Source organism: Lepisosteus oculatus, chromosome 2 (assembly GCF_040954835.1).
Source record: "Lepisosteus oculatus isolate fLepOcu1 chromosome 2, fLepOcu1.hap2, whole genome shotgun sequence".
Lineage (NCBI taxonomy): Eukaryota > Metazoa > Chordata > Actinopteri > Semionotiformes > Lepisosteidae > Lepisosteus > Lepisosteus oculatus.
The window spans coordinates 75430415-75443367 of NC_090697.1; the positions used below are offsets into that span (position 1 = coordinate 75430415).

Sequence of the window (12953 nt, forward strand, 5' to 3'; positions counted from 1 at the left end):
CTCCTACCTACACCCTAGATTTGTGAGTGCGTGTGGGCACAATCGCCACCGAGAATGATTTTTATCGCAAATTCAAGTGCCTGCAGCATACATGCACAATTAAGATGCATGCCACCAACCACAGGTCCCGGCTAGCGCCGCGCATCTCAATGAGCGGCCTATTGTTGCAGGAAGACAATGGCAGACGCATCGCTGCGCTCGGCGGTCTGCATGACACAGCGCTGTCATTCCGGCCTCTGACAGCGCCACTGTCACCGATTTTGGCGCCAAAACGGGTCTAATTAAAATTTTTTATTTTTTTAATACACAAAACGAACATTTTTTTTGGGGGGGGGGGGAGGAAAACCGCACCCCCAAATTCCCGGAGGTTGAAAATGAGATTCCGCCAAAACGGGGGTGTGTGTGTTTGTGTGTTGGGGGGAGACTGCACCGCAGGAAAACACCGTCTGAGACGTACACGGCTATAGGCGAAAAATACGACTTAAAAGAGATTTCAATTTATATTTAAAAAAAAAACACGAATATTCTTAACGCCGAGGGGAAATTCAGACAAACGTCAAATTAAAAAAAAAGACGGCGTAACCGGCATCATGTAACTATGTGCGAAAAATTAAGGGAGAATCAAACGCGTTATAAATGATGATAGTACAGTAATAAAGAAATCTTATCGGTTGTGTTGTAAAATACTCTTTAATACGTTGTTCTTCTGAAAATGATTTATTTTAAGGTAGATGCCTAGGGCAGTGACATTTCTAAATTGGCGCTACGGGCTAATCTGGAAGTGGGAGAGAGAGAGATGCCGGGACAAAGACCCGTAAATAGCGCCTCCGGGCCCACACACAGGGAAGCCAGAACCGTAAATAACACCGGGAGGGAGAGCAGGGCAGCCGTGAGTGCCGGTACCGCTCAGATTCGGGGCCTGTATGAACCGACCATGCCAAACCTCCCCCCGCCTCCCGCCTCCCGGCACCTTAGTCACGGTTTTCCAAAATGGCGCCGCCCGCGATAAACTACAGGAACCCGAAATAGCGGGGGTATCGCTCACACGCCCAGCACAAAGCCCACGGAACTGGAGTCGCGGTGGCTCCCTTCCGACTAATAAGCTTTTTAATTTTAATCAGAAATGATCCAAACCACCGGGCCGGTAAAAACCGAGGGAGAAAAATTTAAAATGATAAGGCACCGCCGAATGCACCTCGGACCACGGTAACCATGGTGTCGCCCATTTTACTTTTAACCCGCCATTTTTCTTAGGGCATTTTCTTCCCAGCCCGGCTGCTGCCGCGGTTGAACCTAACGACTCTTTTTTTTTAAATCAACGTTTTAAAATACATCTCAAGCTACTACAGATACCTATCCAGACCAAAACGTTCACTACTAAAACCCACTGCCAACTCAAGCCTTTATTTTTTTAACTAAGGTTGGTAGGAAAAATTGGTCGTCCACTCGCTGCTATCTGACTAGACCGAAACGATTCAGTCCACAGTACAATGTGGACTCTTTCTGCAATCGCTTCCAAAATCCACCTTTACAGTTACGTGCAGAGACCTGTCCCGAAATATTGAAAAGTATATGAAAATAAAATATTTCTCAGACCTGTCTGACTTACAGAGTTTTTTTTAAACTAGGCGTGCACGGTCACAGTACCATGTATTTTCCTACACGGCTATCTAGGCCAACAACAAATCTACTACACCGGCTATACCAGGAAAAACGTTAATGCAGAAGCACTGGTAATACCAGTAATCAAGTCCTAAATATTTCACATACAGATAAAGAAATGCGTACGAACAAGCTTGCAACCAAGCCTGAACACTATTGCAGCCCTGTCTGCAAAAATGACTACAGTTACTAGGTAGGTCAGCTCAACCGCGTCTCCGTCCGTGTTGATAAATAATGTCCGCAGTGTAACTGCTCTCACCTGTGTTATAGACGTGCAGCTCGTCCACGATGCCTTCATTGCCTCCTCCGAAGACCACCATCAGCTCCTTAATCGCCACGGCTCGGTGCCCATGGCGCGGCCTCGGAACCGGGCCGGACCAACCGAGAACCCGCTTCCAGCGCGGCTGGAGAACGAAGCCCGATCCAGTGGTCCCAGATCCCACGGAACCAGAAGAAGACATTTCTTTAAAAAACAGACAAAAAAATCCCCCGGAATTGTTTGTTTAATCCCAGCAAAAAAATGATACGATACCGTAAAGTCTACCGAAACCAATAAAACTCGGAAACTAAGTTATCAAAGGGAAAAAAGAAAAAGCGCATCTCATGTGGAAAAAAATCGGAAATATTTCGAATGCTGTAACCCCCTTCCTCGCTGGGCTTTACAGCACACATTAAACTCAGTTTCCAGAATGTTTATTTTTGCGGTTTAATATTCAGGAAGATGCAAGTCCATGGGTGCCGCCATTTTACAAAACAGCGGCAGATGCTTTGCAAGAGATCTGGAAAAAAAGCCGGCTTGTCTGTAACCCAGCCGCTGCACAACCGGCGCTCAAAATCCTGGGCACTGAACGCCACAGTCCCTCAGACAATTTGTGATCCTCTTTCCCCCCTCGAAAAACGCATTTATTCGCCCCGTCCCCGCAGTTAAATCCCTCCAGTTGAAAAGCAGTGCCACTCCATGGGAGCCGCCATCTTGTAGCAGCCAAACAAACCTGCCTTCCTTTCGCCAGTCTAAAAAATGGCGAACGCGAGAAAAAAAATAATGAAAAAATAAAAAAGCGAAACCAAGCGAGGGTAAAAAAAAAACACACACACGCGAAAATATCAGAAGTTAAAAACAGCAACAAAAGTAATGACCACCCAAGCGCTTTTTAATAATCGGGAGCTGCAATGTGTTATGCCTGAACAGAAGCGTTAGTGTGTGACGGCAGTTTTATTTACTGCAGAAAGGCTATTTTCATGCTTCCCTGGGAGCTGCCATCTTGTTCACTAACCCAACAATCCCCTCCTCTCTCTCTCTCCAGCCTGAATGGAGCGCCGAGAGATTTACCAGGGGGGCGGGATGCGCTGCTTCATAAACAATATTTTCTTTTTCGTCCACCTCTGCCACTTCCAGACACGAAACAATTCTTTCCCGCTACGAGCCCATTCAATTTTATTTGACGACCCGGGTCTTATTTTAAGGCACCTTGCAGCCCGCTAGTGCAAGGTTCACATTAAACCATCATCTCTACAGTCCCCTGCAGAAACAAAATTCCGCTTTGCACCTCTCTTGCTAAGTTCCCTCCCGAAATCTTTTCCGTTATTTCGTGTTATCTTAGCATGTCATTTTTACAACAACAAAAAAAACAACCAATGCGTATTTATCAGGCCACGGATGGATAAAATAACTTGATTTATTTATTTTTTCTTTTCACGTTTCTCAGGTGGAAGCCGCCATCTTGTCGACAAAAACAGCCCCATTCTTGCCTCCCTCAAGAAAAATGGCGGAGGCGCTAGCCATAACAAAATAAAACGGCCCAAACAAAATGACACGCGTGGTTTTTTCCCCCCAACCCAAAGCACTTACTTTCGTCACGTCGCGAATTTCAACAGAATGACTCGAAGACCGGACTTGGTGCAAATAACCCGGGTAACGTCGGTTTGTGAAGAAGTATCTTCTCTCATGCCTGCCTGGGAGCCGCCATCTTCTTGACAACCAAACAACAAGACAGACAGCTCCCTACACCCACAACAAAAATGGCGGACAGCTATGAAGTTAACTTTTTTTTAATAAAACAACACAACATGCCGCTTTAAAACCCCCGCTTGGATGGATTTTTATCAGACATCGTCACCTTCCTTTAACAACACTCGTCTACTGTTCAAAAGTTAAGTTATTTAGCAATTAGTTTTTTTTCCACAATGTAATGGGAGTTGCCGTGCAGTAAACAAAGGAAATCCACATGCCCTTACTCAAGATGGCGATGACAACTTTACTCAACATGGCGGGCGGGAAACCGGTACTGGCACTAAGCAATAATTTACAGAAAGAGTGGGCTTATTTCTTGTCAGTGCCGCGTTTATTTATATCGAAGTTCGATTGACCGGTGGTACAGTGCGTTTTGTTCATATTTTATGAAGATTAAAACAATTGCACACCGACGCAGAAGCAACCGAACCCGTCCCCGCCTCCCCCTTTTACAGTAAAATATACAGCAAAAGGAAATGGAATCGGCTTAATGGGGTGGACAAAATATCGTGTAGTTATTTGTGTGCCTCTGATGTTTTCCCGAAGCGCGATTCAAACAGATGCGACGCTTTCCACCATTTCGTAAAAGCAGATTTGAATTTGTGTTTTCTTCCTAGTGTAGGACCGCCATTTTGTCAAAAGAAACCCTCTCCCGGCCAACTCCCCGCCTCCGTCTCCGTTTACAGCAGGGGTCCTGTCAATGGGTTTCTTCTGAGGTAAAACGCAATGACTGCCGTGAAGCAAGACGCAGCAGGAATCCGACCTTAACGTTCAAAGAAGCTAAACTGTGCCAGCACCGTGTCTGTTATGCGCCACATATATAAATAATGACATCACATTTTAAATAACAGATTAGTGCATTTCAAGGTGATCTGGACAAATGAGAGATTTTTTTTGTAATCTGTAGTTTTTATCTGGAAAAAATTATTAACTTTTTTAACACAAAATCCATTATTATGATCTCAGGGCATTATAAAAGTGAGACGGTTTACACACAGCAGAATATCATTTGGCTCATCTTCCTTGTTTGTTAGAAGCTTGTTGTCCAAAGACTTAATCTTTCGAGGACTTAAAGCTTTTAAGTACGCAAGTGATTCTGCATTGATATGTATAGGTAGGTTGTTCCAGGCATCCACAACTCTTTGTGTGAGGAACTATCTCCTGCTTTTCATTCTAAGCGCACAACAGCCTCTTGACTTTCACATGTCAATGACTTTCTTGTGCCACTACGGGTCCCAAAACAGCACTCTGGTGATGGCTCGCAGGATTTAAAATATTTCCATGACTTTTCCCTGTTGTGTCCATGGATTAAGACTAAAAATTCTCAGTTCCACTCCTTCAACCCTATGATCTTATTCAGAATCTACAGTGACACAGGAACCAAAGGATGCAAGTGGAATCTACAGGGAAGAGCATTTAAAACTGAGAATAGGAGGTGCACCTTTGCACAAAGGGTAGTAGGAGTGTGGAACAAGTCGAACAATTACATTATTGAAGCCAATTCTCTGGCTTCTTTCAGGAAGCAGGTGAACAAGATCTTTGGATCAGTTAGTGAGATAAGAGATAAGATCAGACTTTATTCATCCCGAAGGGAAATTAAGGCGTTACAGCAGCCCAGCACAAAACAGACATTGAGATAGGCTCAAATTTAAAAAAAATAGTAGCTAATTACCAAAGGAGCTTGATAACTCAAATGACCCTCTTCTCATTTTTAATCATTACAGTATGTTCTTACATTGTGATTGTACTCCATTTACATCTATATCCTGTAGTCCAGTTCCCAGTCCTGGTACTGGTGACCCACCCAGCTGCTAATTTGTGGTCCGGCCCACCTTAATTACTTAACTATTGAAGCTTAAGTGATTTAAGAAGTTGCTTCATTAAAATGTTTGCATTTTGTTTCTAGTGACAAGCTTGGGGTTTTATGTTACACGATACAATGTTCAAAGCTCCAACATGTTTAAGAGCTGGGAACAAACAGTCCGAATTAACCTTATTATTATCAAGTCTATGGAGGATTTGATTGTGTAACTCGGGGAACAGCTGAAAAAAAACAACAGCTGTGTGGGTCACCATACCAGAATTTGGATCCACCGCGTAGTCTGTCTTAGAAATACAAAGGCCTATCCACCACCACCCTCTACCATAACAAAATGTGCAAACTCCTGAGTATTACTAGAATGTATTTTCACCACAATAATACTGAGCCCTGTGGCTAAATATTAAATTTCGGCATCCTTCAGAACTGTATCCAAGTCGAAGCATTATTTACAGGGCAAAGCTGCCAAACAGTGCAGTGATCCAGAGCCTATCCCAGCAAGCAACAGGCACAAGGCAGGGTACAGCCTGGACAATACGCCAGTCCAGAGCAGAGCACACACAGAAACAAACATTCATTCTGGGACCGATTTCCCCAGAAGCTAATTCACCCATTAGCCCATCAGTGTGTCTTCGGATTGTGAGACGAAACACGGGGAGAACATGCAAACTCCACACAGACAGCAACCCAGGAATCGCACCCAGGTCCCCGGCGCTGCGAGGCAGCGAAGTCACCATTCTCCCATATTTTACATATTTCAATCAAAATAAATGCCCTTGTAAACTCCCCTCGTTACTGCAAAAGAGATTAAGTTCCCTTGATCTGATGGTAATATTCTATTAAGGCTGGAAATTAAAGTGTGGTGGAGCAGTCACTGCAGACAGAGGCAGCGAGAGTAAAATACATTTCTGACACAGTTTCCCAGGGCTGTGGTCCTGCACTACAGCAGAGTCATCTTCCTGTTCTTGGTTCCAACATAAAGTGTTGTTGAGTTGTGGGTTTTTGTCATTTTTAAATGTCCCGCTCACTTATAAAACAAGGTTTGCAGGCAAGACAGGGACTCCATGTCTCCTTGAATCTTTCTTATTGGCTTTCCTCCAGCAAAACACAACAAACAAATAACAATCCCCCCCCCCCGCTACACACAAAACCTCCTCATTCTTCCCTTCTCCCCCTCAATGGTCCTCACTTCCAAGATCCAACCTGAGGATCCTTAAAAATACAAACAGCTACAGTGGAGCCCACCTGCAAGAAGGCCCTGACTGTGACAACTGCTGTTGTCCTTACCTCCCACATCCCACACTATCCCACTCCTACACCCATATATCCCTATATATCCATCCATATCCATACATCTATATCTCCATCCACATCCCACACTATCCCACTTCCTTATCCATATATATATATATTCATCCATGCATATATGCATATATAGTTCAGGTGGGGAGCTGCGTCAGCATGCGTAGGCTGCAAAGGAACAAGTAATAGGTTTATTCCATGCTGAAAAAAAGAAGAAAGAAAACACAACCGAAACTTTTTTTCAGCATGGAATAAACCTATTACTTGTTCCTTTATATGCATATCCTGTATGCATCCCACATGCATATATCCATACGATATAATTTAAATTTAATTGCTTACACTTACTGTATATAGTTCTTTTCTGGACACTCCACTCAAAGCGCTTTACAGGTAATGGGGATCCCCTCCACCCCCACCAGTGTGCAGCCCCACCTGGATGATGCAACGGCAGCCTTAGTGCCCCAGAACGCTCACCACACGTCAGCTATCACTGGGGAGGAGAACATAATATATATATATATGCCCTGTCCTGTTTAAAGTTGTTAACAGTCTTCTTCTGATGGCTTCTGATTCTGGTTCTTTCTATCCTCATTCTCTTTGACCAAATGCTGCTTTTGAAACTGTTGACCTTGACATCTTATTTTCTCATCTTGAGATTATGTTGGGAGTTTTTCACTGCTCTTAAGTGGTTCAAGTCTTTACTGATCTGCCAGCACTTTCTCTCTCTTCAGGGTGTCAGTGCTGAAGTTGGACTCGTTAAGTCTGGTGTTCCTCAGGGTTCAATACTTGGCCCCTTACTATTAAGCATTTACATGTTCCCACTTGGTCAGCTATTAAGATCACAGAGTCTAAATGATCAGTTGTACACTGATGATACTCAAATCTATGTCCATACTAAATCTGTGACTGTAGTGTGACTGTGGCCATCTCTGCTCTAATTGCATCTCTGACATAAAAACATGGAAGACTCAAAATTCCCTTAAAGTGTGACAAGACTGAAGTCATGCTTCGAGGCACCTCCCATCAACTTTGTAAAGGCAGTACAGTAACCCTATCTGGGGGTGGCACTGTACTTGAATTTCAATCTAAATTAAACAACCTGGGGGTGATTTTTGATCCAGGCTTGAAAGTTGATCCACCCACCACCACCCCGTGTGCGTCATATTGTAAAAACATCTTTTTTCCCACCTTAGAAATATCACCAGACTATGTTGTTGCTAACTGTCACTGAAAAGCCGGTCAACACTTTTGCCTTTTCTCAAATTGACTACTGAAACGCTCTACTCACTGGGGTACCTAAATCCACACCCTTATCCATATAGGCTGGAGTCCTGGCACTGGCTTCCCATCAGGTTTTGTGTCGACTTCAAAATCATGCTCACCTATAAGGCTCTGCATAGCTTGACACCTCAGCACCCCTCTGAGTAACTATCACCCCACAACCCACCTCGCAACCTCTATTCATCAAACTCTCCTGTCCGTCCCCCCAAGCCTGTCTACATTTTATGGGTGACAGGACCCCGAAGCTCTGGAATGATATCCCGAAGGATAGCAGAGACTCCCTTTCCCCGAGCTCCTTCAAATCAAGACTCAAAACCTTCTCCTTCAGAAGGGCTTGGATTTGACTGGTTCTGTGTCTGCTGGCCCTTTGCTTTCCTACTGTATTCCAAACCCTCACTGAAATTGTGCAATTCTGCTCTAAATGTGTACCTTTTTTCTTACTTTGCATAGTCACTTTTAAAGGCGCTATACAAATAATGGATAATTATTATTATTACCCATTCAATTCCACACCGTGCACTGGGATTCCCAGCAGCCACAAGTCCAGGCCAGGACCCAGTGTCACCAGCAGAGGGAGTGTGGTGGCTCTGCACACGGCGCCACAGAGTTTTAGCCAGGACTGGCCTCCCATCTCTTTCTTCCTCTGCGAGAGAGAGGCCTGGCTGGCTGCAGGGACAGAGCGCACAGGGAACGGCTCTGCCAGAATCCTGAGGTTTCCTTGGTGATGGGAATCACCTGTCGTCAGGGAAACCGCTGGGTTAGAGAGCAGCACTGCAGTCTGCACCTGCCACTACACTGCACATCCTCACGGCCGCCCTCCCTCCCTCCCTGGGGACGTAGATTCAGTTCTACTTAATAGATTCCCAAAATCACACGACTCTATTCACTAACACGAATCGAGCTGCCCCACTCCAGCAACGACACCAAGTTGTGAATTTACCCCAGGTGTTTATTCTGCGACCGACCGGGCAGGTCCAAAGGAGGCCGGGGGAGGGGGGAGGGATCTCCGCAAACAGCCAATGGAAGCCCCGCTGCCACCCAAGTCTGTGTTACTATTGGGCAGTGGTACTTGGAACAGAGCGCGCTTCAGCCAATGGGAGGGTAGGAACTACCCCGACCACGCCCATTTGGCAAGACAAAAAAAAGTCCCCGGAAGAACAAGCGATCGCTTCAGAGCAACAACCCGGCTGCCGATGAGCTAACCGCAAAACAAACAAATACCTAAAGCAACATCTACTACCGAGGCTTTTAAAGACCTGGTTACAGCGGTGCACGTACCGGTTTGCAGAGTTTTTTTTTAAAAAAGGGGTAGAAATTAAACAGAGCCAGCGGCAGCATTGGCCTGTGGTTGCCGATACCGTGCAACCCCGCTCGCAAAGCAGCAGGACGGACGCAGCGGCTGCCGGGCCGTCGGCAGCCCGAGAGCTCCAGGCATGAAGGCGGCGCTGCTACACGTGTCGCTCCCCGCCGCCCTCTGCCTCGCCGTGGCGGCCAGCGGCCTCTTCGACTCGGTGGCGGTGGAGCTCGGCTACGAGCACTACGCGGAGACCCCCGTGCCGGGGCTGCCGGCCTGGCTGGCCATGCCGTGCAACTCGCTGGTCAACGTGGGCTACATCGCGCTGGGGCTCTTCTGGCTGCGGGCGGAGCGGACGAGCGAGGGGGCGGCCTACATGAAGGACGTCTTCGCTTCCATGGCCATCGCCTACGGCCCCGTGCAGTGGGCCCGCCTCGCCACGTTCGCCCGCCTGCCCGCCGTGCTGGACCAGTGGTTCACCCTCCCCATCTTCGCCTGGGTGCCCGTGTGGTGCCGCTACATCACCCACGGGTGGCAGCCGCGCCTCTGCCTGGCGGCGGAGCTGTGCTCCCTGGGCAGCTTCGCCCTGGCGCTGCTCCACGACCGCGGGTTCGAGGCGGCCCTGGGCCTCCACATCGCCCTCGCCGCCGGCCAGGGGCTGCGCGTCCAGCGGCGGCAGGGAGACGCGCTGTCCCGGCGCTACCTGTGCCTGGCCCTGCTGTCGTGCGCCGGGTTCGTGGCGCTGAAGCTGCTCGACCTGCCCCTGGCCCGCTACCGGGGCTTCCGCCGCCTGTCCGGCCACTTCTGGTCCAAAGTGTGCGACGTCCTGCAGTTCCACTACAGTTTCCGCTTCCTGACCCATCTGACCCGAGCCGCAGAGAGACGGGCGGCCAGGGCGGACTGACTCTCTGCGGACCGTCCAGACCCGTCAGCCTCCCCGGAGCACCGCCGAGCTTTAGCGCCGGAGTCCGGTTCTCTCCAATCTCTCCAAGATTTTCTGTCTGGGATGGCCGGCTTTCTTCGTTTTAAACGCCCCCCCGCAATGGAAACATACATTTTAAAGAATATGGGGATTTTTAGAATGCAGTATTCTTATATCCGTTTTAGAGCAGACCTGCAGATCGCTCGAATAAATTGTAGCGTAGTGGTTGAAGTTGTGTGGTACGTCGCTAAGGTCATCGGTCTTTGTTCAGAAATGTTCTGATTTTATTTCCCTGATGAAGGTATACATCTTAAAATACCGTTCAATACGTGAGAAGAGGACGCATGTTACGTAAGTTATTCCTGGGGGACAACAGCGAATCACGGCCGGCCGCCCCTAGCAGGAGTGATAGAAGCACCTCGGTCTCTGCCTCCGCGCGATTGTTTACACCTGTAAAGTTTCCCGCAAACGGCAGACCTATTTCTGCCAACACAAGAGCGGCCTCTTGTGGCCTCATTGTGCCTAGTGTTCTTGTGCCTAGAACCGGTTTCAAAAAGACAGAGGCAGTGACCCAGGGGTGAGCGATCCTGGTCTTGCAGGACACCACTGCAGACACACTGACCAGCCCTGGTCATTTAGGGTCAGTGTGTCTGCTGTGATGTCCTGGAGGGCTGGTCAGTGTGTCTGCAGTGATGTCCTGGAGGGCTGGTCAGTGTGTCTGCAGTGATGTCCAGCCCTGGTCCTGTAGGGTCAGTGTGTCTGCAGTGATGTCCTGTCCTGATTCTGCAGGGCTGGTCAGTGTGTCTGCAGTGATGTCCAGTCTGGTCCTACAGGGTCAGTGTGTCTGCAGTGATGTCCTGTCCTGGAGGGCTGGTCAGTGTGTCTGCGGTTGTGTCCAGTCCTGGTCCTGCAGGGCTGGTCAGTGTGTCTGCAGTTGTCCAGTCTGGTCCTGCAGGGTCAGTGTGTCTGCAGTGGTGTCCAGTCCTGGTCCTGCAGGGTCAGTCAGTGTGTCTGCAGTTGTGTCCAGTCCTGGTCCTGCAGGGTCAGTCAGTGTGTCTGCAGTTGTCCAGTCCTGGTCCTGCAGGGTCAGTCAGTGTGTCTGCAGTTGTCCAGTCCTGTCCCCTGCTGTCCTGAGCTCAGTGAGAGCCCAGTTTAAATGGAAACTCGTGGACACACAGCCCAACCCTGATATTGTAACTGACTGATTCGTAAAGGCCATCAGACAAAAACCTGTTATGCTCTCAAAGACGCCTGTTGTGTAAACCTCATTTGAAGTGACGCTATCGTCCACAGATCTAACGTCAGGTTAAGCTGAAAATCTCACAGTTCAGATACTCCATAAAAAGTCAGACCCAAATAAGAGAGAACAGCAGACCCCCCCCCCCCAGATAAGAGCCCCAAAGTGTGTCAGAGACATTGTATCTTCATGGAAATAAAGATTTTCCTATGTGCTAAGTAGTGGAATGGAAGACGTTTCTGTCCCTGAACTCAAAGCTCTTTGCACACAGGGAGATGGGGCTCCCCAGCCCCGCTCACAGACCTGGGGGAGCTTCAGGAGGGTGAGGGTGTCCTGTTTCAGAGAGGAATTTCGCCGGGACACCAGGATGAACACCGCTGCTCTCACAAGCGCACAGGGGCTCTCTAACGGCCGAGTCGGCGAGACCTGGACTTAACGTCTCATCCAGAGGACAGCATGCTGCGTCCCGGTCACCACACTGAGGCACTGGTTTGGAAATCATGGTCCAGTGGGCAAAGCGCCACCTACTGGTCCACCACCACACCCCACACTTCCCACAGCTGGAACCCAGACAGGCTGGATGAGCTGCTGAGATCGGACACAGTCAGGCTGCAGGGTGGTCCCCCTTATACAGCCAGAGACTGTGAGAAGTCTGGGGCTGTTTTTATAAGATCAGCACTCTTAGGTTTTATGTTCGCACTGTAACGACACTGATAATAAACAACAATAACTGTGCTCACTCCCATCCAGAAAATCTACCAGGTTCAGAAGCGTCACCTTACTCACTGGGATATAGAGATTCATACAACCTGTGCTCTGCTTACCGCATTCCCACTGGAACAGCTCCTGCAAACTTCAGAGGCATTTTTATATCAGTGTCCCCGGGACTCTCCAGATTCTGTGCAAGTTGTGCGTCCGCCGGCGTGTTTGCGGTCCGGCTGTGCGCCGTGCGTTGCGTGCTGCGTGTTTTGTATTTGCCGAAGCGCGTGACGTCCCGTCCCGTGCCCTCCCCTGCTCGTGCTTGTAGGCAGCACACCGCCTCCACGTGCCAGCCTGCTCTTCATCAGCTGAGAGAGACACTGACAACAGGCAGCGCACGCGAGAGCTGCGGGCCCTCCAATCAGCGGGCCGCCCGGGCGCCTGCGCCGGCGCGAGCTCGGCCGTCGCCCGCTGCCCCGAGCCTCGGCCCGCGAGCTGCAGGTTCCGCCGTCTCGAGGAGCGGCGCGCGGAGCCTGGTGCGTTGCGCTGTTTTGAGGATTTCTGAAGGAAAAAGCAGCATCGTTTACAATCAGCGGGCCGGAGCTGGGAAAGGCCTCGCCGTGGAGTGCACGTAAACAGAAGTGCCACTTCACAACCTCGGAGTTTCAGAGCTCAAGAGGAGTGCAGCCCGGCGGATACACCACTCAGTTCTGAAGCCAAAGA

At 48.8% G+C, this 12953-nt stretch overlaps 2 protein-coding genes across 3 annotated transcripts in view; one reads left to right on the forward strand and one right to left on the reverse strand.

The window, feature by feature from the left end:
* The window catches only part of hcfc1b (host cell factor C1b), a 40653-nt gene extending 28057 nt beyond the window's left edge, over positions 1 to 12596 (reverse strand). The window contains exons 1-2 of one of the 2 annotated variants that reach the window (XM_069183622.1): positions 12356 to 12596; positions 1922 to 2125 (exon numbers count right to left, since the gene is read on the reverse strand). In XM_069183622.1, coding sequence (XP_069039723.1) covers positions 1922 to 2123 — 202 coding nt within the window. In that variant the 5' untranslated portion in view covers positions 2124 to 2125; positions 12356 to 12596. Of the gene's footprint in view, positions 1 to 1921; positions 2126 to 3511; positions 4312 to 12355 lie in introns of those variants that run through there. The other variant, XM_069183617.1, reaches the window with a different exon arrangement.
* Positions 9213 to 11749, forward strand: tmem187 (transmembrane protein 187). The gene has a single exon (XM_015367623.2). It carries the CDS (start codon positions 9512 to 9514, stop codon positions 10274 to 10276), a length of 765 nt encoding a protein of 254 aa, XP_015223109.1. The 5' UTR covers positions 9213 to 9511; the 3' UTR covers positions 10277 to 11749.
* Positions 12597 to 12953: the final 357 nt, after the last annotated feature.

What these genes read in the sequence shown, in the direction of transcription:
- tmem187 (XM_015367623.2), top strand. Translation starts at nt 9,512, where the DNA reads ATGAAGGCGGCGCTGCTACACGTGTCGCTCCCCGCCGCCCTCTGCCTC.